The 23,801-nt window shown below is 45.6% G+C and overlaps 1 protein-coding gene across 2 annotated transcripts in view; it reads right to left on the bottom strand.

The window, feature by feature from the left end:
• Positions 1–1,029: 1,029 nt before the first annotated feature.
• The window catches only part of LOC123027062 (zinc metalloproteinase-disintegrin-like NaMP), a 58,554-nt gene continuing 35,782 nt past the window's right edge, over positions 1,030–23,801 (bottom strand). For both annotated transcript variants that reach the window (XM_044437407.1, XM_044437408.1), the window contains 15 exons: positions 22,203–22,333; positions 18,399–18,576; positions 17,228–17,317; positions 16,003–16,198; positions 15,370–15,472; positions 14,587–14,743; positions 13,624–13,704; positions 12,373–12,451; positions 11,122–11,224; positions 10,238–10,334; positions 8,672–8,740; positions 7,337–7,384; positions 6,330–6,407; positions 4,216–4,290; positions 1,030–3,516 (listed from right to left, as the gene is read on the bottom strand). In XM_044437407.1, the coding sequence (XP_044293342.1) occupies positions 3,484–3,516; positions 4,216–4,290; positions 6,330–6,407; positions 7,337–7,384; positions 8,672–8,740; positions 10,238–10,334; positions 11,122–11,224; positions 12,373–12,451; positions 13,624–13,704; positions 14,587–14,743; positions 15,370–15,472; positions 16,003–16,198; positions 17,228–17,317; positions 18,399–18,576; positions 22,203–22,333 (1,518 nt within the window). In that variant the 3' untranslated portion in view covers positions 1,030–3,483. The remainder of the gene's footprint in view (positions 3,517–4,215; positions 4,291–6,329; positions 6,408–7,336; positions 7,385–8,671; positions 8,741–10,237; positions 10,335–11,121; positions 11,225–12,372; positions 12,452–13,623; positions 13,705–14,586; positions 14,744–15,369; positions 15,473–16,002; positions 16,199–17,227; positions 17,318–18,398; positions 18,577–22,202; positions 22,334–23,801) is intronic.

Below are 23,801 nucleotides of genomic sequence, written 5' to 3'. Positions count from 1 at the left end.
GTTTCTAAGTCCAAACACAACCCATGAAAATTTCTCCAAAATGCTCTGTTCCTTCAAATTTCTTTTCAGAAGCCATTTCCGTTCTATAAAATTGAATGAGCATGCTTAGATGATTATCCAGTGCACAACTAAATGCTTGCCATTTGACTAAGATATAGGATAATGACCATGTAACTCCCACCAAAAGCTTCCTGGTCGCTCCCTCTTGCCAGGTCAGTGTCATGACCTTGGGAGAGAAGAAACAGATTTTGGGGGGTGAGGAGGAGAGAAGATGTGACTCTATGGGATCCTCACCCCTAGTGACCCCTTTCAGCTAGATCAGCTTGGAGGGCTGAATTCAGGGTTCATGTGTTATGAGCTGACTGGGCTGTGTGGTTTTTTGGGCTTCTTGCACTTCAGTTAATTGCATATGGTGGCCATCCTCCCGTTCTTCCGCAATGATGTCCTAGAACAATGCATTGAATGGGACATTGTGGAACATGTAAAATGGAGGTCAACTGGCCAACACCGCAGTTGTTGTGTGCCTATCTCTTCCCCCAGATGCATGTGTGCACACTTAGGAAGGGCAAAGTTGTTCTACAATTTGTCTCACTGGTTGCTGGGATAACCTGTAGGAAAATTTACCCACCCTCCTGGAGAAATAGCATGAAATTGCGTCTCCAGTTACTTTGCCTACAGATCCGGCAAACAACTTGAAGAAGCTGTTTGCACAAAGCTCTACCTTGTGCAAACAGCACAAATTCCACACTGTTCTTGTCACTTTTCCCATCCAACAAAGGGTAGCGAGAGGGTTCCAACATCTACCAAGGATCAAGCTGGTAGGACTGCAGACTTAATGCATCATCAGTTCATTTTGTTTGACCTCGGGTAGCCTCTGAATATCTTTCTGGGCCATAGTTTTGTCATCTGAAGAAGCGTAGCATTGTAAAATGACAATTCAGAATGCAGATCAACAAATGGGAAGCCATTGTAGATGAAGAAGACAGACACATGAAGATTGCTTTGTCTTTTTTTTTTTTTTTTTTGGTGGGAGGGGACATTGTGACTTTATATAAGAACATTTTAAATAAAGATAACTCTGTAAATATACACTCTTCATAGATAACAAAATACAGGTAAACCACTATCCAGTGGATGCAAACTCACTGAGATTTTTAAATATTCTCTTCAACCAGGGGAGGGCAGCCCCCAGAGCAGAAAAGAAATAATTACTGGAGAGGCCACGGTTCTGAGGAAAGGTAATGGTGAAGCAGGAAGCTCTTTTCCACTGGGCCTGTTGAAATGTATGCAAGGTGCATTTGAGAAAGTGCAAGAAATGCTGCAGCTATGCTGAGCAAAGCAGAGAGCCAGTCACAGACTGAGGCTCTTATTTCATGACCACTTCCTCTTGGGCAGGAAAAGCTGGCAAACCAGAATGCGGTGGAGGCCAGCCTTCCATAGGCATCTGTGTTTCAAGGACCAAATTGCTGACAGGCCAGGCATTCGCTCGGGATGGGAACAGTTTGCCGAACATCAGACCAGAACGTGAGACCAGATTGCCCCAGCAGGGGGGCACGGCTGCTGGTGATGGGCGTCCCCTGTTTGTAACAGCCTGCCACTGCAGTAGCAATCACAAGTAGGATGGAGAAAGAAAATCAGGTTTAGGAGGGGAATGAGTGATTCACCACTCCACCGGTTGCCTTTCCTCTGAAACCCTCTTCTTTGCTCCCTGGCCCGGCTCAGCCAGCAATTCCTCACCAGAGCAAGAACACTGGATCTTGAGTCTTGGTGAACCTACTGCCCCAGACGGTGGGAATTAGGGGAGAGACTACCCAAGCCGCCAGAAGGGCACCAGCTTGGGAAAGGCTCCTATACAGATACAGGCAGTAGAACAAGGTATTGGGAATCCTGGTGGTTAAATGGCCTGGAAGGGCGGCGTGGGGAGGATGCTATTTCAGAATGCCCACCCTCCTTTTAAAACAATCTCTGCAAAGAGGAGAGGAGGGGTTCTTTGCCTGGCTTGTTCTTTGCTCTAGCTGCAGGGAAACAAATCTGTTTCTTTCCTTGCTTTTTAGTGAGAGGGAGCATTGAAGCGAAACACTCAGTGCCCATAAACTGAACACAGAGCACACGAAGCGGGTCTGGTGCTGTGTGCACAACTCGGAAAGAGACCTGGAGAATTCTGGATTGTGTAAGTTTGGCTGTGGAAACAAGATGAGGCCATTCAGACCACCAGAAGTCGTTGTGCAAACTCACACGGAAACTACCCTTACATTAAGAGTGAGCGAGCACATTTTTCCCCTAACCTAGCAAGTCTACATTCTGCTGACTAGGTCTGCAGACCAATTTTGTCAAATCATGCTAAGTACATCTGATCCTTTTTCTTCAGCCCAAAGTTTCTACATTAACCCCTTTCCCCTACTGACCTTTTCATACAATAACATAAAAAAGAAATATACAAGGTCCTGTGCAGTCCTGCCCTAAAACCTCTTGATGTATTTCAGCTGCATGGACAAATAAGGTGCTTAATTCACATATCATCAGGTGAAAGGTGTGAGCACTCGAGTTCTAGTGTTGCTGTTTTTAACTGTATGCTGCACCATAAATATGCTGCTAAAAATTAGCCACATGGTTGCCCTGGCCTGATAAAGTGCTAGAAGGATGGCCCTCTGCTATTTAGAGCTGCCCCCTGTTTGGGCTTCCCCTGTGCTTTGGACGAAACACTTGAGTTTCAAGAATTAGGAAAGGAAGCTTTCGACAACAAGAAGGAAAACATAATCCCTGGCACATATTTGCACATCAAGTTGCTGTTACAAGTGCAGGGACAGAAGCTGGTAAAAGAAATTGGCCATCTTCGTACCATTATACATTGCAGCAATTCCTCAAGGCACACAGAAGTAAGCAGTCTAAGCTTTGCTTGCACGCTTCCCAGGAAAGCAGCGGCTTGTAAAAGGCTGGATCAAGATTCTGACTCTCCTTTATGTCGAAGGAGTGGTGTTGTTTTGAGGCATTGGGCAAAGCTCTGCCACCTTCTCACTGCATGGAGAAAAGGTTCTTTTCCCAGCAAGGCAAAGCTTTGGGGAGCCTTCTAAAGTCTCAGGGGTTGTCCACGGCTGGCAGTGATGGGTGATACGGACTGGTCCAGGAATCACTGGCAAAAAAGCGCAGTTGCTCTCTGATGTGTAAAATTACAAGGCTCAATTCACAGTTATTTACAAAAGCGTTCCGGTTAAACCAGGATCTCCCTTATCATGATTCTCTTCATCAGTATGGACAGCATGGACATAGACTGACAATATGCCAATCTGTCTCCTTTCCAAAAATGACCACTTGGGCAAGCAGTGACAGCCCAAGTGCAGACATGGCATTCTGTTGGCAGAGAAATTATTAGACCTGTAGAAAAAACCAGCTAATCTCTTTCCTTTGCAGATGGAGGACCGAACAAGATGGGAAAGGTTTCCTTGAAACTGGAGAACAGCAGCAGGTCTGGTACTTGGTTCACTTTCACACCTTGCGGTTTCCTGGGGGTTTCAGAGCCTAAGACAAAAGCAAAGAGATCCGGGAATCAAGTCACTGAAATCCACTGGTGTGTTGAGACATTTTGAAATGCAGGTATAACTGTCTTCATGCCTATGAGCCTAAGGAGAGACCAAAACTACTGGACCTGGTGTTGATCCATGACAACAGTGCAGTTCTGGGGGCTTTCCTCAGCTAGGAGTAGGCCTTTTGTAAATGATCATGCACACACCCATGACTTTGCACTACAAGAGGGGGCAATATTCAGTTGCTGGAAAAGTGAAATTCCCTCCCCACAGTGCAGATCCTGGTCAATTCCAACTAAAGTCAGCAGAACAGGGAATTGCAAGTAAGATGACTCCAGAGACCATGCTGATAAGTAAGTCCTGGTAGTGCATCGCTGTGAGACTTGCTGAGAGTAGGGCAGGACCCCAGGTGAGATTCAAATCACCAGCTTGGGAGGTGTGGATTGGGTTACTGCATATCTGTGGATGGAATTGCTTTGCCACCTCTCCTTCATTCATTGTTCATCGGAAAGCAAAAAGGGAAGAGAGGGATTACTAACGTGGCTTCTTGGTCTTTCGGATCTACAAAAAGGAGGTCATGATACTCCTTCCCCAGTGGCACTGCAGAATAATTTTCTGCCTAAACATGAATGGGATTGATCCCTTAATTACTCTAGTCGATAACTCAGATTTCTATATTTCGTGTGAGCCTTACCTGGGGTGGTGGTGGAGGTGGAGGAGCTGGCTTGGATTTGAAATGAGGAGAAGGAACTGGCCTTGTTGCTGTTTGCTGAGAAAAAGAAGAGGAGGCGGAAGAGTATTTTTGTGATCAAGCATACCCTTTGTCAAACACTCTTTGTCCTTTAGCAGCCCTGCACAATCAGTGTCGCCCTCAAATTGCTCTCACTCTATTGATCACTTCCCCTTAATTGGAGACCCCACTGTTGAGCACCACCACGTATCTGTGGTGTCGGTCCGGTGTGGTGCTCTGCCAAAGAGTTTGCAATCATCCTTATTCAACTGGATAGAAAATGAATTTCTTATCAAAGCATTTTCAAAGGAGATGAAAACCACAATGCATTCTCATCCATGGAACAAGAAATTCTCACAGGTTTTTGCTGTATTGATTGATTGATTTCATTGCTACGTATACTGCCCGATACATGAAGGTTTCTTGGCAGTCACAGCAATTCATACAACACAAATACAAAAGAAAGAAAATACAGCATACAACATGCACAATTAATTAGAACAATTTCCATAGAAACCAGACATGGTAAAACAGCTGACATGCCCCATTGTATGCCCAGGTTTAGAGGACAGTTTTGGCCTGGCACTGAACGGTTGTCAGCAGGAAGATCTTCAGAATTAAAGGGCCAACAGTGACAAAGTTTTCTCCCTTGTCACCTCCGCCGCCAACACACACACACGCACACACACACACACGCACAGGCCAATCTCAGAGGTAGAACTTGGAGAGAGGCTTCAGGTGTAAACCCTTAATAACAAGGTGGCTGTAGGATTTGGTGAGGGGAGAGGAGCATCAAAGCTCCCCTGATCCACGGTATAATGTCCAAGGACCACTCTGGTTCTGGTAGTAATTTGGTTTATTGGGGAATTAGCTCCTTGTCAGAAATTAGCCCCCAAGGAAGACAACTCGCTGGCCTTATCAGGAGACACAAACACACACAGTCTTTTGGTTCAGTCTAGGACAGAGAGTGACACCTCTCCGATATTCCCTTTGGGACCTTCCAGTTCCCAGAGGGGTTGAGTGCCTGCCTTCTCTCTGTCCCTGATGTTCCTTTCTCACTTGTGCAGGGAACGCTATCAAATGCTCCTCTTGGCTCTGCAGTGGCCCTGGTGATTGCTTCAGGAATCTCACTGGGCAACGTGCTGTGTTCTGGGAGGCCAGCCCCAGCTCCTAGAGCCCAGAGTCCTGCACCTCTTCCCCAGCCTCGAGATGCCCAACCAGCCTCAGTTTTCAACCTCACCTTCTGCAGCTAGCAGCCACGGCACCGGCCCACCTCTCCCTATGCTGTTCTCTTCTACATTCTTCCCTCACACCTCTTCCCTCTCCTTCCCAAGCCTTCTCCCCCCCTCCCTTTATCCTCCTTCCCTCGCATCGTCCTTCCCATGCCCTCTCCCAGGTGTTCCTTATTGAGTTCAATCCATGCGGTGGTAAAGCATTGGATTTCACCAGCTGCGGCCAACACACCTCCCTCTGAAGCCTCTCCCTGGGAGAGGAAACTCTTTCATCCTGCCTATGTTGTTTGCTTTTCCCGTATCTGCTCCCTGGGTGGGAGGTGGAAAGCCCCAACACCTTCTCACAGTGACCAAGTAAATTCTAGTCTTATGTTATACAATCACCTCTGTTGCACTGTGCAACCTTCCCAGAAACACCGACATGAGGCTGGTAGGGTTTCTCTTCTCAAAGCCCTGGTGGGGTTTCTCAAAGCCTTGCAGTTGCTCTTCTCAAAGCCTTGCAGTTGGAGGAAATTTCTGAGTTGTAACTAGGCCTGGTCCAGCACAATGGGCAGTCTGGGCGGCTGCCTAAGGTGGCAGAATTCCCAGTTTGGAGCGCCTTGGGAAATCCCTCAAAATGGAACTCAAGCCCCACAGCTAAGCAAGGCAAAAGCAATGGAACACCACTCTTCAGTGTTTCCCAGTCACACTGGTTTCCCTTTGCCTCTTTTTGCCCTCCAGGAAAAGTTAAAAGGAGACACTTGTCGGAGACTGTTATATTCACGCCGTGATGCTATTCTCACCAGCATTCTGCTTAAAAGGAGAAAAATGTCACGGAAAATGATGACAAAGGAAAAGCTGGCTTACTGAATTGCCCGTGGCAGGAGATAAGGCCGGCTTGGCAGTTGGAACCGGAGGTGGCGGCACATTCGGCTTTATGATGGGCTGGAATGAAAGGAAATAGAGCTTAGCTAGTAATATGCGATATATTCTCTTTCTTCACTTTTCAGCCCAGCTTTGACTGATAGGGCTCCCGTCCATCGGATATCTTTATGGGGTGGAAAGCAGAATAGGGCTGAGCTGGTTATTTGTTCCTCACTGTTCCATGATCCAAACAGGGATGGATGGGTCTGATCATCTTTGCGATGCTAAGACTGTCGGTTCTTTGAGGCCAGGTTCATGTCATTTCCTTCTGACAGGAGCTTCTGACTTAAAAAAAACACCTTTAAAAAAGGTATGTTTGGTGCATGCACCTACTGATGTGTTCGTGCACATCTGGGAGAGATACACATTTCTCTTTGCATGTATTTTTTAATGTGTGCATGTTGCTAGGCACTTTTTGTTCCCTTTGTGCAATTAATCACTAGCTTGGAGCCATGATGATTAATTAGCTTGAGGGCTTCCACGGTCCTTAGAAAAAGAATGCAATTATTTAACTGCATGGCCACAAGGTTCTTGGACCAGGTGGTCACTGGTCCAAGAACCAGTGCCATAATCCTTCAGGTGGCTTTCAAAAGGTCAGGAAGGGTAGCCATTGGCAGGCACCCCAGTCATGTAAAGGTCCAAGTTCAGAGGCAGTTGAAAATTAACGATGGAGGGGATGTGTATGACACATTTCTTCCATGATTATTATATTATTATATTATATATTATATAATATTACCCTATTATATGCCATGATATTATATTATGTTCTATTGTATTTCAATGTATTTTATTGTGTTGTAAGCCGCCCCGAGGCTTCGGCAAGGGGCAGCATAGAAATGTTATAATAATAATAATAATAATAATCCACTTTCCAGAAGCAGTTGCCTGATCATTCTTAGAGACAGAAATGTGTTCTTAATCTTGAAGGGTTCAATTGCTCAACTTACCATTCTGGCATTTTCATAGGGTGCTGGTGGGTGTTCACCAGGGATTTTCTGGGGAATAACCAAAAGTAGCATTAGATCAGTGTAACTAGAATGATCATATGCAGCCTGATTTCACCTAATTTACTCCAATCCTAATATATCATGGTTTTTCAGGCACGGTGAGGGAGAGCTAATCCAGTGCCTTGCTCACTGCAGGAATCCTGAAACAATTCGAGCAAGCAGAACTCAGCACATGTTGGAACCTTGCTGTTTTAAGCCATTGACAGCACAACAGGATCCCACGCATAGTTCCTCAGATGTAAGCGTACATTGAGCTCAGTGAGATGTGCGTCTGATTGGTGGCACTGGAAAACTTGTTCCCCTTGAGCTCAACCTGCTTTCAACATATTTCCAACCTAACCGTCAAAAGCAAACTGAGAAGCAATGTTTTCCCTGCTTCTGCAAAATTCTCTGAAATATTTGTGCAGATTTGTTGCCAGGATTATCTCTAGTGCTTATCTCTAGTGCAATCTGAACAGAATGCAGTTTGTGCAAAAAGGGACCAGCATATATAGATCTGAGTTGCTATTGCTGTTGTTGCAATATTTAATAAGGAAAGTGTGGAAGCATCCTTCTCTGACTGCATGGACACATGACCCATCTTGACTGCCTTGCATTTCCTGATGATTTCTAGCCTCTGCACTGCAGTTTCTGCAAATCTGTCAAGCAGAGGCTCAAATTTTGCATGATTTGCCCTGGCTTTTAAAGAAAAAAATGAAAATCAGAGCTTGCCTTAAAATGGAAGTTTGCAGGCTGTCTTATCTCACATCTGATTGAGTTGGGGTCAGCACAGGCTTGACAGAACAGAAACCCTGGGTCCAAACTGAGAAAATCTACCACATTTTCACACCCCTGCCCCCTCCATTTGATGTTTAGGAAAGTTGAAGGCAAAACACACAAAGGAAGGCCAAATATGAGATGGACTGAATCCATAAAGGAAGCCACAGCCTTGGACTTGGAAGAGCTGAACGGGGCTGTCACGGATGGGACATTTTAGAGAGCTTTTCATAGGGTTGCCATAGGTTGAAGACGAGTTGATGGCACATGACAGCAACAATTAAATGCCTCATACATTCCTAATATCTAGATTGTTCTGCGGAGTCTGCATTTTTTTTTAAATTGGAGCATTTTAAAAGCTGTTTCATTATATTGTGCTGTCCCCACAGGGAGATACAGTTGTATACGTCCGTACCCATGGCCCCTTCAGTTTTATTTGGTTCCTTAGATATTTACTGCATTATCAGTATATTAAGTCCTGTGCCTTAGCCAAGAAATATCTCATTCAGTTCTACTTACCACAACACAAACTGATGGCTTGTTTGCTTGCGGTGGAGGTGGAGGAAGAAGACATCTAGCTGAGTTAACCTGAAAACAGGAAGGGAACAGTTGTGCTATTCTTGCACTAAAAACCACAAAGAGTTTTGCAGCATCTTAAGATGAAGTATAAGAGATACAGTCTTGTTCCTCCATATTTCTATAAACGTATACAAGGTTGTCTCAGAGCATGGCCTGAATGTGCAGGAGGCAGCCACCTGTAGATCTGATTCTGTAGATCTGATTCTTGGAGGGGAGGCCTATTTAGGACTAATGGAGAACCCATGCAATCCCCTGGAGTTCCATTATGGACAAAAGGTGGAATATACACATGATAATAAGAAGAACCACAACAATAATCCTAAGAATAAATGAAAGACAAATAAAAGCTATTTTACCTGGGTCATGACCTTTTCCCCCCTGCAGTGGAGGGCAGGATGTGTTCCAATGGAGCAAAGCTCAGGGAAACAAGGTTTAGGGTGGATGCCAGGAAGGACTTCCTGATGGTTAGGACCCCAAGGGTACAGAATGGGCTTCCACGGGAGGTGGTTGAAGCCCCAGCGGTGAGGTGTTTAAGGCTAGGCTGGACGTGCACATGGTAGGCATGTCATGAGTGGAGCCAACTTCTGACTAACTCTGATTCTACATTTCTTTGTTTCTACCTTAACTCGTAAGAGGTTCGACATCCAGAAGGAACAAAGCCCTGCTCTCAAGCATCCAGCACAGCTCACTTAAAATATTTATCCAGGAGGGCCACTGGGCTCATTGTAATAGGTCTGTTATAGAATCATAGAATCATACAGTTGAAAGAAGCCTAGCAGGCCATCAGGTCCAACTGCCTGTTCAATGCAGGACTCAGGTCTCCCATCTAGATTTCCTCCAGGCCCAATCCTACATAGCTTCCCAGAGTAGGCAGGATCAAGCACCTCAGGCTGTAGTGGAGCTATGTTCAGACCAGTGGCAGAAGCCCAGATTTGGGTTGCCTGCCAGCTGTGCACCTGAACATTGGATAGGTAGATAACAGGATGGGCATCTGGAGAGTGAGAAAGTGGAACGGTTGCTTGCCTTTCTCTTGGAACAACCCTGCAAGGTGCAGAGGAAGGAGGATTTTCACTTTGTGGCACATGTATCTCCCACCTCCACTTCCCTCCCACCTCTAAGATACACTCTATGATCCTTGAGAGGCTGAAGCACGTCAAGTCCATTGACCTTCCTGCACATCCATGTTCCTGTAACATCCTGAACATCTTGAAACACAGGATCTTGAAAGGCTGGCTTTCTATTTCTTTAAAAATATGCGTCTTTCAATTTACAAACTTATACACATCTGTGCACTTACAGAGTTCCTTCCTGCTGCCACTCAAGGATGTACAGAAGCCACTACCTTGGTTTTGGGTGGCCACATTTCATGTCCACACTGTAAGGAGCTCAATAACCAGAATTCACAAGAAATTTATTGTGTCTCAGCCCAACATTTTTTGAGTCCACCCACAAGTGGGTGGAGTACAGATGTTCTACTATCAAGTTGTTTCCTGTGGTACATCTTACCTCTGGAGGGCCAGGTGTGGGGCCAGCATTTTGCCTGATCCTCTGTTCTTGCCCCGAGAAGCCGAGGTTTGTGGCTCCAGCCACACGCTTGTGGGTGCTGTCATGAAACCATTGAATTAAAGAACATCAAAAGCCTGCCACCTGTTTGTTTCCTTACTTTCCTGGGGACTGTCGCTGTGACAGGCTCTCTAATCTTCTCAGACAAATAGTGACCCTATGAATGAAAGCTCTGCTAGGGGTGGGGGCACTGAATTTTGGCAGTGAGGCAGCAAAAAGGAAGCTGGTGCTTCCAAGTCTGGCTGGTGCTGGAGAGCGGTGTTGGGAAACTGCAGTTCAACCCCATCCATCCCATCCTGCCCCCAGTGCTTGGTTGCCAGAGTGGATCGGAGGGCCATCTGACAAATTTCAGCTCCAAAGAGAGGCAGCAAATGTGCGAGAGGAGAGGAAACAGTTTCACGGGTTATTGGTTTTTAGAGAGAGAGAAGGTGCGGCAGTGGGGCGGGGGAGATCTTTCATGAAATACAGAGGACTAGGAACTTTCTTTTTCAAAAAGTGGGGATATTGGCAAGCACATGTCTAGCCACTGGATGGAATTCTGTACTACATCGCTTATTTTCTTAGTGTGGCTCTTTGTGATAGGTGGACCCATTTTTCCCCACTCATTTGGTGTCAGACACAATCTCCTAAACCTTAGCTCAATCCCATCCTGCTTCGCAGCTTCAGATGAGAAGGTTTTTGGAATTCAGATGGAATTCTCTTTATGCAAGACAACTGTGGTGTTCCACCCACCCTCTCAATCTGGACCTCCCACCTCATTCCTGGCAATGTGGCCCCTAGACACCCAGAGGGAGTTAAGTGGAAAATTCTGCGCATGAAAGATTCACCTTGGACTTCCTTTCTTCCTCAAAATTTGGCAACGGAACAGGAAGGTTATGGCAACAGCGATGGATAAAAGGACCGCCAACACAGCAACAATGATGATAATATCTGCAAACAAAAAGAGGTTCTGGGGTTACACTGCAGGAAACAAAGAAGCCATTCGCTTTGTTGCCCTCAAGCTTTTGCATTCTTTACTTTTGACATGGACAATTCCTGTACCTACTACTCTTGTGTGGTGGTTAAGAGTATTATTTGGAAAGACCTGGACCAAAATCTCTGCCTACCGGATTGCTTGGCCAAGTCTTTCAAGCTGATCTAGCTTAGAGGGTTGTTGAGAGAAATAATGGCACACAGTAAATGTGAGAATGAACCCTGCTTGGATCTCACCACTAGTCAAATTAGCATGTCTCATCCTGAGGCCCAGTTCAGACAGTCATCCAAACCATGGATTATTAATGCAAATAAACTTTTGTAAGATTCATGTACCCGCCCCCAATCTCATTCCTTCTCCCTTCACCACAGGCAAGGATTGAAAAATTTGCTCTTAATCAGTTTGCCATTTTGTACAAATTTAGGGAATTACAGGATGCCCAAATTCTAGTGAATTAACAAACCAGGTTTCCCAAACCAGGATTTGATTGTGATTCTCTTCTACAAGAAGGAACATGTGTTCATGTATGAAAAAAGCACTGTGTGTTTTGTATAAATTATATATGGAAGAGATAAGCAAGGAAAACTAACCTAAAGCCACTTAAATCAGACTTCAGAAGGAAATTTTACATTATGAGAAGCAAAGGAAAGCCATTCAAAATGGTAGCTGTGAATTCCAACAATGTGAACACAACTTAATATGTATTCTAGCGTAATTATGTGAAATGATGAAGAGAGGTGCATTGACTGGTGCCAAACTAAAAGCTGACAACCTCAAACACAACTCAGTTTTTCTGTGAGGAGTCAAGGAACTGGTCACTGAAAGTGGGGTTGATTTTTGGAAGACATCATGGTGGAAAAATTCCACCCATTATGGCAGAAAAGCAGTGCATGTGGTAAGCCCTCTGATTCCATCAAGAGGCCCTATCTAAAAATAGTCAAAATCCCCCATCCCTGAGATTTGTCACCTGTAGATGGGTTGGAAAGTTTTGTTTAAGATTGTGCTTAATCTGATTCCCAAAGGATCTGCAGTGAACTGTTTTGTAGAGCAAAGGAGGACAATGGCGTCGCCCCCCCGCCCCCGCCAGCCGCATCCTTTAACTCACATCGATTTGATATGGCGTCATCACAGTTCGGTGGCGCCCATCCTTCTTCACACTGGCATTGCAGTTCATGGTCACACACCTGACAGAACAAACCCAGCATTAGTCTCTAGAACGCTCAGAGGGAAAAAAGCAGATAACATGTTTCTCTTTCTTTCTCTCTTTCTCCCTCTCCCTCTCTCCCTCTCTCTCATTCCCTCCTGTTTTTCTCAAGCTGACACATGTGGTAGCTATACAGCATAAAGCATAATGACAATAATTTAAAAAATGCTAATTAGTTTTCTACAAGACTAGTCTTCTGTAAACAGGTGCTGCAGATCAAACAGTCCAACAAATGGCGACCAACAAAACCATCATGTACCAGCTGGCTAAAAGATGTGTCTAAAGAATCAAGTGTTTGGTTTTGTAGTAGAATGAGGACTCATCGGGTAGAAGTACTAGGACTTCTTAAGTCATGAGCGTGTCGTGAGCAGAGCCAGCTGGAGCCAGGGGTCAGACTAGATGACCTGGGATACCCCTTCTGACTCGCTCGGTTTCTATGTTTCTTAATTAGCAGGACATCATCTGCCTACTTCCCTGTTCCCTCTAATTTTGTTGCAATCTTCTCATTTTGTTGCTTTTTTAATCATGGTGATGATTGCTTTTCATGATGGCTTTTAATTTTATGGTTATTTAATGAGCGCTGCTGGTAGGTGATGCATTCGTATCTGGTTCAGGGCCTGCTTCCACCAATAGACCATGCCAGCAAGAAAGACCTTGCTATTCAGTAAAGCACTTATTTTGACAGTGCAGCAAGCTGTGGGGTCATCCATGGCATTAGATCCAAATGAGAATCTCAGCTAGTGAGTCATGTACATTTCCAGATACAACTCCAGTACCACCCTCCTGGGTAATCCAGATTTACTCTAGTATCATGGCAGATAATGATCTGTTAGAAATCAACCTATAGCTTGACACCTTGGACTTTTCAGAGAGTACTGGGTGACTGGCATCCATTGCTAGCTGCAAAAGATGTTGGGCGTGGGGAGAAACGCACCATGGCAAGAGCAAAAGAGCAAAAGATGCATTCAGAGAAGTACAATGACTTGTTGAGTTGAGGGACAGAGTGTGGGAGAATACTGTGAAAGAAGGAAGAGACAGTAGAGCTATAAATACTTCTCAGGGCAAGGTAAGGATTTTGGAGCCCATCTCTAAGCATAGCATCAATACAACCCCTTAAAAAGCTTTGTTCCTCCTTCAATATGTAACACTTACAGCATGTCCACGGCATTGGTTGGAACAGTTGGTAGACCTGTAGACTTTCTCAATGTCAACACACTGCCCATCGTTACAGACCTGGAAGCCAAATGCCATACATGATCATCAGGAAACGAAACCTTAAAAAAACCCTTTTGATATGTTTTTTTAAATGCCCAAGACCAGGCTGCCACCTCCTGCTGTGTTTCTACCCGCACCATGGCTTTAAGCTTCAGAAGTACTTCTTCTACCAGCTTCTGTCCATCTCACAGATGGCTCAGTGGGGGCCCATGGGCCACACAACGGCCCAGCTTTGATTTCTCGAGATCTCCCACCTTCCTCAAGAGAAGTAAGAATTAGCCCTGCATCTCATGCTCCCATACTAGGGGAGTGAGTAGGGGAGTATTATAGAGAATAGGGGAGTTTGAGAGTATAACAGGAGAAATACAGGTAGATTGGGGAAGTCACGTACTCATGAACGCCTCTAGAGGGAGACAATAGCTCAGCGGTAGGGCATCTGCTTTCCATGCAAAATGTTGCAGGTTCAATCCAGGTCCCAGCTACAGGTAAAAGGTGATGGGGAAAGGTGCCACCAAAGCCGCCCTGTAATGCAACCTCTCCGTGTTGGTAGGCACACACAGACCCTAGTCTGATCCCAAGCAGGCCATCTGTTGCTTTCTTGAGCCTGTGAGCCCAGACTCCCCCTACCCACACTGAATGGGGGAAAGTGTGGAATTGTGGTCCATGGAGATACATCCCTCAAGGAGCTTGAGCTGAGAATCCCTGGTCCTTCGGGCTCAAGGTGGCACTGAACCATCTCAGATGTCTGAACTTGTCTTATGATCACTGTAACCTTAGAATCATAAGCAGTGTGGGACATGCTTACATGATCTGGGGACATAAAATCTTATGCAACCCCATCAGAAACTCTCTCTGCAATCACCACTACGGAGAAGACATCACTCAACATGAAGCACTAACCATGCTCTCTCCACATTTTGTTCCATCAGCAACCATTCCACCATCTTCTTGGGTTCCACTTGGGAAACTGCCTTTGCAATTTTCAAATGTCACCAGGCTTCCAGCTGAAGGCATTCTTGAACCGCCAGTGCAATACAACTTGCCACATTTCAGATCTCTGGAAAGGCAACAGACAGGTATCCATAATTTCTATTTATGAATAGGCTAATAAAACAGTCTATTGAATCCATTCCCTTGGTACTATCATTTGTCCATTAACTAACCTTTATTTGTTACTATTTATTGCCTGAGATGGACAAGCAGAGGACTACTCCACTCTTACCAACCCGATTATTAGAAGCTCTTCAAGCGGGATTTAAAGGTTCAAAAGAACTGTGATGACTACATTTTGGTTGTGGACCAAAAGAACTTGGGAATGGAAACCCTTCTCCCACGCTCATCAGTCTGCATTATCCCTGCCTTCAAAGGCAGCCTGGTGTGTGCGTGTGTGTGTGTGTGTGTGTGTACAGAGAGAAGCGGGGAAGGACTTTAAAAAAAAACAACAACCTCATTTGATCAGAACTGTGTTTCCCACCCCACTTCTCCAGGAGAAGGTATCAAGGAGGGGCATTTGACTTTCAGGTCTCTCTGTCTACCAAGATACCTTCCTTTGACGGTAGCTTCCAAAGAAGCCTGGGAAAGAGGCAGCAAGGAGGATGGCTTTCTCAGCTGAAACATATTTCCTCAGACCATCTTTCCTGAGAATGCCACAATTCCTAGCAGTGAAGAATATGCATTGCTTACTTTTTTCCACATGGGAGGAATGTGCCGTTAGCCTTCTTGCAATGGCCATAGTAAACTCCATTCTTATTGATAGCAAAGCAGGAATCTGAAGCCACCGTGGCAGCTGCAACGAAAAAGCAAATGCATGAATTCATCAGTGTGTGTTGCGTTGTGTTTCTGTGCATGAGTGAATGCACATGAGAGAGAGGGAGAGCAAGGGCTTCAGATAACGCAAAGCAGCTATTAATGGTGGTTTAATTGAATGTTAGTAATTGCCGATACGGCTAGTTTACTATTATGAGTCTTAATCATTATATAAACATATGAACTATACCGGATGGATTTCAAAGCGTTATAACAAACTAGTATTTGTATGCCATGGAAAAGAAATCTTTTGGTGAGCCTTCCTAACTGAGGTTTCGTAATAATTTGCTTGGCTTTGGCTACTCTTGACGTGAGGTTGATGAAAGCTACAGATGTGAGAGAAAACTGTTTGGGAAGAGACTCCGTCAGAGGTGGCACCTGCTGTGGAAGAAGCTTGGTCACGTGGGCTCCCCACGAGTGGAGCCCTGCAAACCTGCAAGTGGGGCCCCTCTCCTGTGCTCAAGCTCTCTCATTCCCGATGTCCTGCTTTTCCAGGGCACACACACTCACCTGTCCCCCAGAGGGCAGTGCACTGGTTCTGCAAAGTGGGGCACTGCCCCATGTAGCAGTACCCCTGATGGTTCATGCACGGGTGTCCGTTCACACGGAAGCGATCGGCGGGGCACTGATGGGAGTGGCCCGTGCACAGATCCGGCAGATCACAGTCGTGTTTCGCGGGGCGGCAGACTGCTCCTGCGGCTCTCAGCTGTTGGGCAAAGACAGAGTCGTCCCATTCCTCCGTCGCTGATCGTATTAGAGGTGGCCCAGAGATCATGGCTTCATGGATCCACAGATCGCCATGAAGGCTGGGCATCCAGAGCACGCCTCAGCCTGCTCCAGAAGGAGCCCAGGCTCCAGACGGGGCCCCAAGAGCTCCAGAGCACTTGCCTCATGATCAGACAGAGGAGCGCCACCTCTGCCTTGTGTGACTTTCCAGGAGTAAGTGGCATTCAGCTCCTGAATCGGGGACTGAAGGCACCCACACACGACGCATCCACACACCGCCACCGGGGATACTGGGAACGGCAGGCCCCCGCAACACCAGCCTAGATGGGCAATAACAGCATCACAGCTGCATGTGCCACAGGCTGGGCCTGTCAAAAGGGCCCAATTTAGATCCCATACAGTGGCACTTCTGAACCTCTTTGAGGCCCAAGGCCGATTTCCAGATCAAGAGCAAAATTTCCATGGGGCATGTGGCTGAAGGCAGAAGAGGCAAATCCAAGGACAAAAGATACAGGGCTGAAACACTAGGCTATTTTAATTTAAATCTCTTGCTGCTGTTTGGCTAAGCCTTGGTGGAGCCATTTCAGGGTTTGCTTTTAGAATAGTGGTGCATGGGGAGTCTGCACAGAAGCTGAAAAAGTGACCAGTGTTTGGGAAAAACAGGTGGAGGCAGGGGAAGAGGTGTTTTCCTTTGCAAAGTCCCGGAATGTCATACTGGCACCCCGCAAGAGCCGGATATGGCTCATGTGCCTCAGCTTCTGCACCAATCCCATCTGGATTAGGCTCCAACTCAACACGGATCCAGGAAGGGGCAGAAGGATCTCCAGACTAAGATTTCAGCTGGAATTTGGACTGATCTAGTTTCAACTGAACTAGTGGAAGGGACAGTGAGACAGGTGAAGATGCTCACAGACAAGGTAAGCGTCAGAGAGATGTGAATACTAAATCTCCACCTGGCTCATGCATAGTAGGACTGAGATGTATTTTCCCATAAGAAATGAAGCTTTACCTGGCAGTTCTCACAACACTCCCCGAATCCACATTTAGCACCTGGCTTCAGTTTGCATGTTGCGGCGTCACAGCACTCATTTTTGCACTCCTTAAAAACAAGAACAGAAGTACATTATCTACTTGCCTTAACAGACCATTCAGTCTGGACTTTTCCAGATAGTATTTATTGGGGAAGATAGTCTATAAGGCAAAGGAATTTCTGCAGCAAGCTTCATGATTTGCACGAGCGACCGCATGTACATGTCAGTGAGCTGAAGGTAATATGCCCGGTTGCTTCTTATGAGCTGCAGGTGCTGTGCTTATTTGAACATGTTTTTGATGCTAAAAAACAGAAAAATGCATCTTTCAAAAACATGCACCAAGGTCACCCAAATCCTCTGTCAAAAAATGCTGAATTCTGCAGCCCACACAAGTTGTGCAAATCAAGCACATTTGCCTAATAAATCATTTTCCTGCAGTTGTTTGCATCAGAAATTCTGGTTTTGCTCCTTGTGGGATTTTGCAGGAAGATGTCATGTCCCCTACGTAGACACATACCTCTGTCCTTTGGAGCTCTGGGACCTGTCCGCCTCGTAAGATTTCAGCTAGCAAGGGCTGCACAAATTCAAGCATATTCTGACCTCAGTCAAGGATGCTGGAGAAACTAGCAATGGACTCCAATGAGCTGAAATTTCTAAGAATCTGACCCACAGATTCCACACTGGATCTTCCCAGGTTGTGCAAATTCCATGAATTCTTTAGCCATTTCCAAAATGCCCATCATTTTCTGCCCATTTATTGGAAAAATATTAAAAATAACAAATGCGCATTTCTCCAGTAGGCTAGCTGGGGAAATGCACACTTTGGGGGGCTTAGCACTTTTCCAAGTGTGCAAGTTGGGCACATGCCAGTTTGTATGAATGGTACAAACACATTTCCCAAAATCTGATTCTGTCAATGAGCAAAGGTGCCTGGCAACATGCAAAGCACAGACAGTGGATTTTACAAAATCCATCTATCCCAACCATATATAGGTGTTGGAATTAGGGTATTTTTGTTCCTATTCCACCCAAAGTGCATCTAATCACAGAATTTGCCTGCAGACAGGAGGCTTCAAATGCAAGCAGCTTCTGCAAGAATCCCATCTCTCGGCAGGTTGCTTTTCCTGACAGTTTCTGAAAATAAGATACCTCTGGAGAACCACAGTCACATTCTTCCCCCTCCTCCACAAAGTCATTTCCGCACACTGGCTTTGCAACGATGTCCTGTGGCAACGGCATGTTGACGATACAAGCTGGGCTTCTCTCCAAAATGTATTTCTGAAAATCTTGGAGGCTGCAGGAACTGAAATACTGGGGTGTGTTGTAGCTGTAAAAACGAACCACGGGCACAGATCAGTGGTAAAGCACCTACTCTGAATGCAGAGATTCTCTCCAGTTAAAAAGAACGATGCCAAAAGTAGGTGATAGGGTTGCGTGGACAAACAAATTCATCTGGTGGCTTCTTGATGCATGAGAGGCAACAAATATGGAAACAGGTCCTTCAGCACTAAACCAACCCAAACTATCCATTGTAATGTTCTCTGCACTGCTGAGGGGATACAGTGGATAAACCAGGGCTTGCTGCAATTCAGGCATCTCTTATGTAGCCTGCAAAATATGGGAGAATAGGGGTTATTTTGGAGGGATGTGTGAGTCACCGGCTTGCCACGTATTTCGTCCTCAGCACATAATATAATTCTTACTAAGGTATCCCTGAGGAGTGGGATGTAAGTCTTTCCCTGCATTGTAGAGTCACAAAGCCGGCATAATGCTAACCGCAAAGGCTGCCCAATGGGCAGGGAGGGGCAGAGAGGTGTATAACACCCCCAGAACTGTGCTTTCTTCCTAGGAACTTTTTGGAAATTTGTCTTCTGTTTTGTGACAGGACAGACCGTGTCAGCCTCCATTTCAATGATGGAAGATGCTCTGAGCTTTTGAAAAATAGGATACTCCAGAAAATTCAGCGAATAAGGCAGAGCCTGCATATATATATATTTTTTAAAAGCTGCATTTGGAAGAGCCCCCCTCCCCCTCAAAAAAGTCTGCTCAGTCACGACTCTCCCAGCCTCAGTGATCACAGTCACCGGGCAATTATTTCCATGATCCTGAAAATCCAGGAATCCTGTACAGCCTGCTTGGTAAAACAACCCTGGAAGAATTGAGTGTGAGATTTTTCACTGCAGTCGGACTCCACCCTTTTCCATTGCTCTCCTGTTCTGTTTTAGCTCTGTTCTCTCTTTGCTTGCAGCGTACGGTACGGGCAGGCTTATTCCACAGCTATCATGATGATTAGAGCATGATTGGTGTTTATTGCTAAGGGGTGAAATAGCAAGATAAGATAAAATGATAAAAAGCCTGTCCTAAGTTACCCTTTACTCCTTTGAAGCAGTCAATATAGTCACTATTACAGCAGCTTATTTTTTTTCTCATTGTTCTTCTACTCTTGATGGCAAAGGATGAACATTAACCCTTTGCATGAAGTCCATCAAGAAACTGAAAAATTGCAGGAGCTCAACAATTAGCCAGCACTAAAGACCAGTGTAAGCATTAAAGATTTGGTTATGTCAAAATAGATTAGTAAAATAAGTGATACAATGCAAAGTAGAAATAACATATTTTGGAGACATTTATGTTGTTTTCATTTAAATGAAATTAAGATTTTCCAAAAATGATGCAAGTATCACTGTAGAAGCATATGCTGATGACTTGAATTTTGAGCAAGCAAATCCACTTAGCTCTCTGGATTCTCAGTCATGATGAAAAAACCTTAATAATCTGAACGTGTTCCAAGAGATCCACCATCAAAAATGATATTTGTGGATCTGTATCAACTTCCAGGTGCTACAGAGACCTGAAGCATTACCATCTGTGAGTTTTTGTTCTAACTGGGACCATTCAGTCACAGAGACTTTCAACAATTCACAGCCACTACGAAATCTGATTTTTTCTTGTATTTGGAAAAAAGTGGACAGCTAACCGTAACTATGATTTAAAACAAAACAAAACAAAACATTAATTCTTTAACAGCTGAAAATTGCAACTGAAAAGTGAAATCTGGGCATTTTTTCTCTTTTTGAGAGGGTGTATTGTGAAGCTTATGTTCAGAAATCTTTCCTGCATGTTTCTCAAGCATTTTTATGCAGCAAACATTTTACAAAGTTAAGGATTCAGCCTTCAACAAGAAAAGTGATGCATATTGTTCTCAGCCCCATTCTCAGTCAATGGTCAACTGCAGGTACCTTGCGATGGGCTCACACTCTTTCTAAACCCGCTTTTTGCATTGTGGTTGTCATGATAAAAGAATAAAACTGAATTTTGTTTTGAGAAAACAAGCTGCACACAAGTTTTAACGTGTTCATCACAGCAGGAAATACTTTCTTAGCTTTATACCTTTTGTTCTGCCCTTGTTCACTATATTCTTACTGTCATTTTTTCTTATACAACAAACAAAAAAGCCAGTCATCTAATTCCTGGATCCTATAGCCCATTATGGAGGTCAAAGCGCTCTCTTGTATGGAGTGGGAGTACAGGGTGGGGGGAATCCCTTCCTTTCCCTTCCCTTGTGCCGGCCCTTACATCGCCTTCACCAGTGGTGGGGGGCAGGGGGAATTGGCCAGCATGCCCCCTCCGCTTCCCCCAAATGCCCCACCTAGGAATGTGCCCTGCCTAGCAAGAGAGACTGGCCACAGTGATGTGGTTTTCCGAGAAGGTTAATGCTGTGCCAGGAAGTCCAGCACTTGCTTTCTGGAACAAAGCAGTCATTCTCTAAGCAAGATTTTCCGTGTGAAATGCCGAGCGAGCCATTTCAAGGGCATTTTACCTGCAGATGACGCAGGAAGGCCTGCATAGCTCATTGCATTAGAGCACGAGACCATGAGCACCCCGGGCTCCTGCTGCACAAGCTTGTCAGCAGGAGTCCTGGTAGACTCAGTAGGTTATAGGTGGGTTGTTGCAGCCGCTGCTTTTTTCTGATAGTGAGATGCCTGTGATGACTTGTGATCATAAATGATCAGGCAAGCAAGACAAGGGCCAGTGAACAAAATGTTTGCTCTCTCTTGGTTTCAGAGATATTCTGGCACACAATCAATCACCCCCAAACTTGAAAAGAGAGGGAGAGGGAAGCTTCTGCCATTTTCAAAACAAGATCAGTGCGGGAGGAACTGGTTAACCCTTTCTCCTGTCACCCATTGGCTTTTCCATTTTGCCTTTCTTGGCCTAATTTGCATGGAACACCATCTCTTTCCCTGCAAGTCTGAAAGTATCCTTGGAAGCAGAAAAAAATGCAATTGCTATTAAGCTGCCCAACAGGAATGATGCTAGAATTGATGGCAGTTCTCCATCTTACCATTGGTGGCCACCAGAAATGGTAGAGAATTTCTAGGAGGGCTGAGAACCAGCCCTCAGCCTCAGAAATATTCTCATCAAAATGTCTTGTGACAAATTTCATCCACTCTGGATCATTGTGTACCATGTAATATGGTGGCCAAGCTGCCCTAGTAGTGAAGCGAAGCCACACAATGCAACTAGGGTACTGAAAAAGGTGGTCACCATGCCTGAGAAACCTTTGAAGACTTTCTCCTCCTGCCGGGGAAATTCAGGGGAATGGTCTTCCCAGTTTTCTGGAGATTTTCAAGAGATTTGTTTGCACACAGCTTGTATATATTCTCTAGATAATAGCCTAGCAACCACGAGAAAAGCTTTCCTTTCCTTCACGCCAAGTGACCTTCCAGTATATTAGCATATCTTACCTAACTTTTCTGGTTATAAATTCCCTACGTCCCACATGCTGTGATTTCCATGACCTGGCTGTGCAGCAGGGCACCCAGGTGACTTCACCCATAATAGGGCCCCACCTTGATAGGAATTCTGCACTTTGCCTCCTTAGCTGAATCATTAATTCCAGACAGTTTCGAAGCAGCTCCTTTCAGCCACTGGTGCTGTCAGACCCCTCACCTGAGTTGTGCTGCCATGATGCAAGACCCTGAGTTGCATGTGCAGAAGTTTGTGTCGTGATTCATGCCAAAGTTGTGGCCCATCTCATGGGCCATTGTAGCACCAATGGCAATGGGATTTGTGCTATGGTCCTGCACAAAGGAGAACAGTTGATCTATTGTTAGTCTTCCAGGAAACAAAAGAGAGCTATGATTCTTAGCACTTTGCCAGAAACTTTCAAACAGACGTCTCCAGTGAAAGATGAAAGGGGAATCGGTCTGGTAGTTTCCAGAAGCTGGAACTGTCGGGTGGCAGGTTCCCTCTGCCTATTTCCTTCTTTTAAAATAAAATTGTTCTGTCACGGCTATAAATGCCAATTCTGGCCTACTCAGTGAACCAGTATTTTCCACATTATGATGCCCCTAGAATTGTTATTACATTACATGTCTAGACAGTGTGTAACCACAGCTCTTCTGGTGGTTCGAACCTTTTACGCCACCCATCCAGATTTCAACCAGGCCCTGCTTAGCTTCCAAGGTTAGGCAGGATCAGGCCCTTCAGGCGATACAGAAGCTATGATGATGCGACCTTGGGAAATCTTTCTGGGGCATTGTATGAATGTGTGATGGGGCAGCTCCTACTGGTGTTATTGACCAAGCACCACACCTGAAAATTCCTGGATTTTCTGATCAGTCCCCAAAATAGCCAGCACAGTGCATACCAAATGCATGGCTCCAGAATGGAGGAACAAACGTGCATCTGTTTGCTGGGTCGGAGGTGTTCAACTCAACTGAGTTATCTATGCAGAGCTCACATGTACAAGATAATTTCCAGCTTCACACTGGAGAAACGTAGGAGCCCAGAAGTATTTGGGCCAAGCTAAATGCAGTGAAATGAAATCCTGCAATCTTCAATGTTTATGAAAGGAGGAGCCTCACACCTGAGCAAAAGAGCACAGGACGTGCTGCACAGCTTCCTCGGCAGAGCCTGGAGGTCCGGCCAGCTCCAAGCCTGCAAGGGAACTTGGGCAAGGCACCCTCAGCAGACACTGCCTCCGTCCAGGAGAGCATGGGCTGCTCCTCCTCTTTCTGCTCCTTCCTGCCACTGGGTTGCTGAACAGGCAGAGGGCCTCCTTGAGCAAGGAGGCAGCAGCATCTACAACCAGGCCAGTGCGAGAGGCAGGTGAACAAGCAGGTGGAGGAGAGTCGGCAATTCCAGGGGCTCTTGATGGTGGAGCCCTGGCAGGCTATGGACTCTTGGCAGCTGCCCAACTCGGCCTGCTCAGATGCTGACGCCACTGTGGATTGTAGCAAGATGGGTGAGCGAGCAATGCCCGAGAGCAACCCAGGTTGTCTGAACATTGTCCCACCACTTATCTCCCACCTGGATCCTACTTGTATTTACACTCTACCTTCTGTGTGAATGGGAAATCAAGCAGCAATTGGACAGGAGATCTGTGCACCTTTCCTCCACTGAATAACGTGGGGCTGGTTCAGTCCACAGAAGAACTCTGAGCAAATCAGGGCATGTGCTGCGCTGGCAGATGGAGTTTTGCAGGGAGCCTGCGCAAATGTTTTCTGAGCACATATGAAATGCCCCTGCATCCCTAAAAGCAGTTTT

Source organism: Varanus komodoensis, unplaced genomic scaffold, assembly GCF_004798865.1.
Source record: "Varanus komodoensis strain SLA01 unplaced genomic scaffold, ASM479886v1 scaffold30, whole genome shotgun sequence".
Taxonomy (NCBI): Eukaryota; Metazoa; Chordata; class Lepidosauria; order Squamata; family Varanidae; genus Varanus; species Varanus komodoensis.
This window is presented reverse-complemented; position numbering and strand designations above follow the sequence as displayed.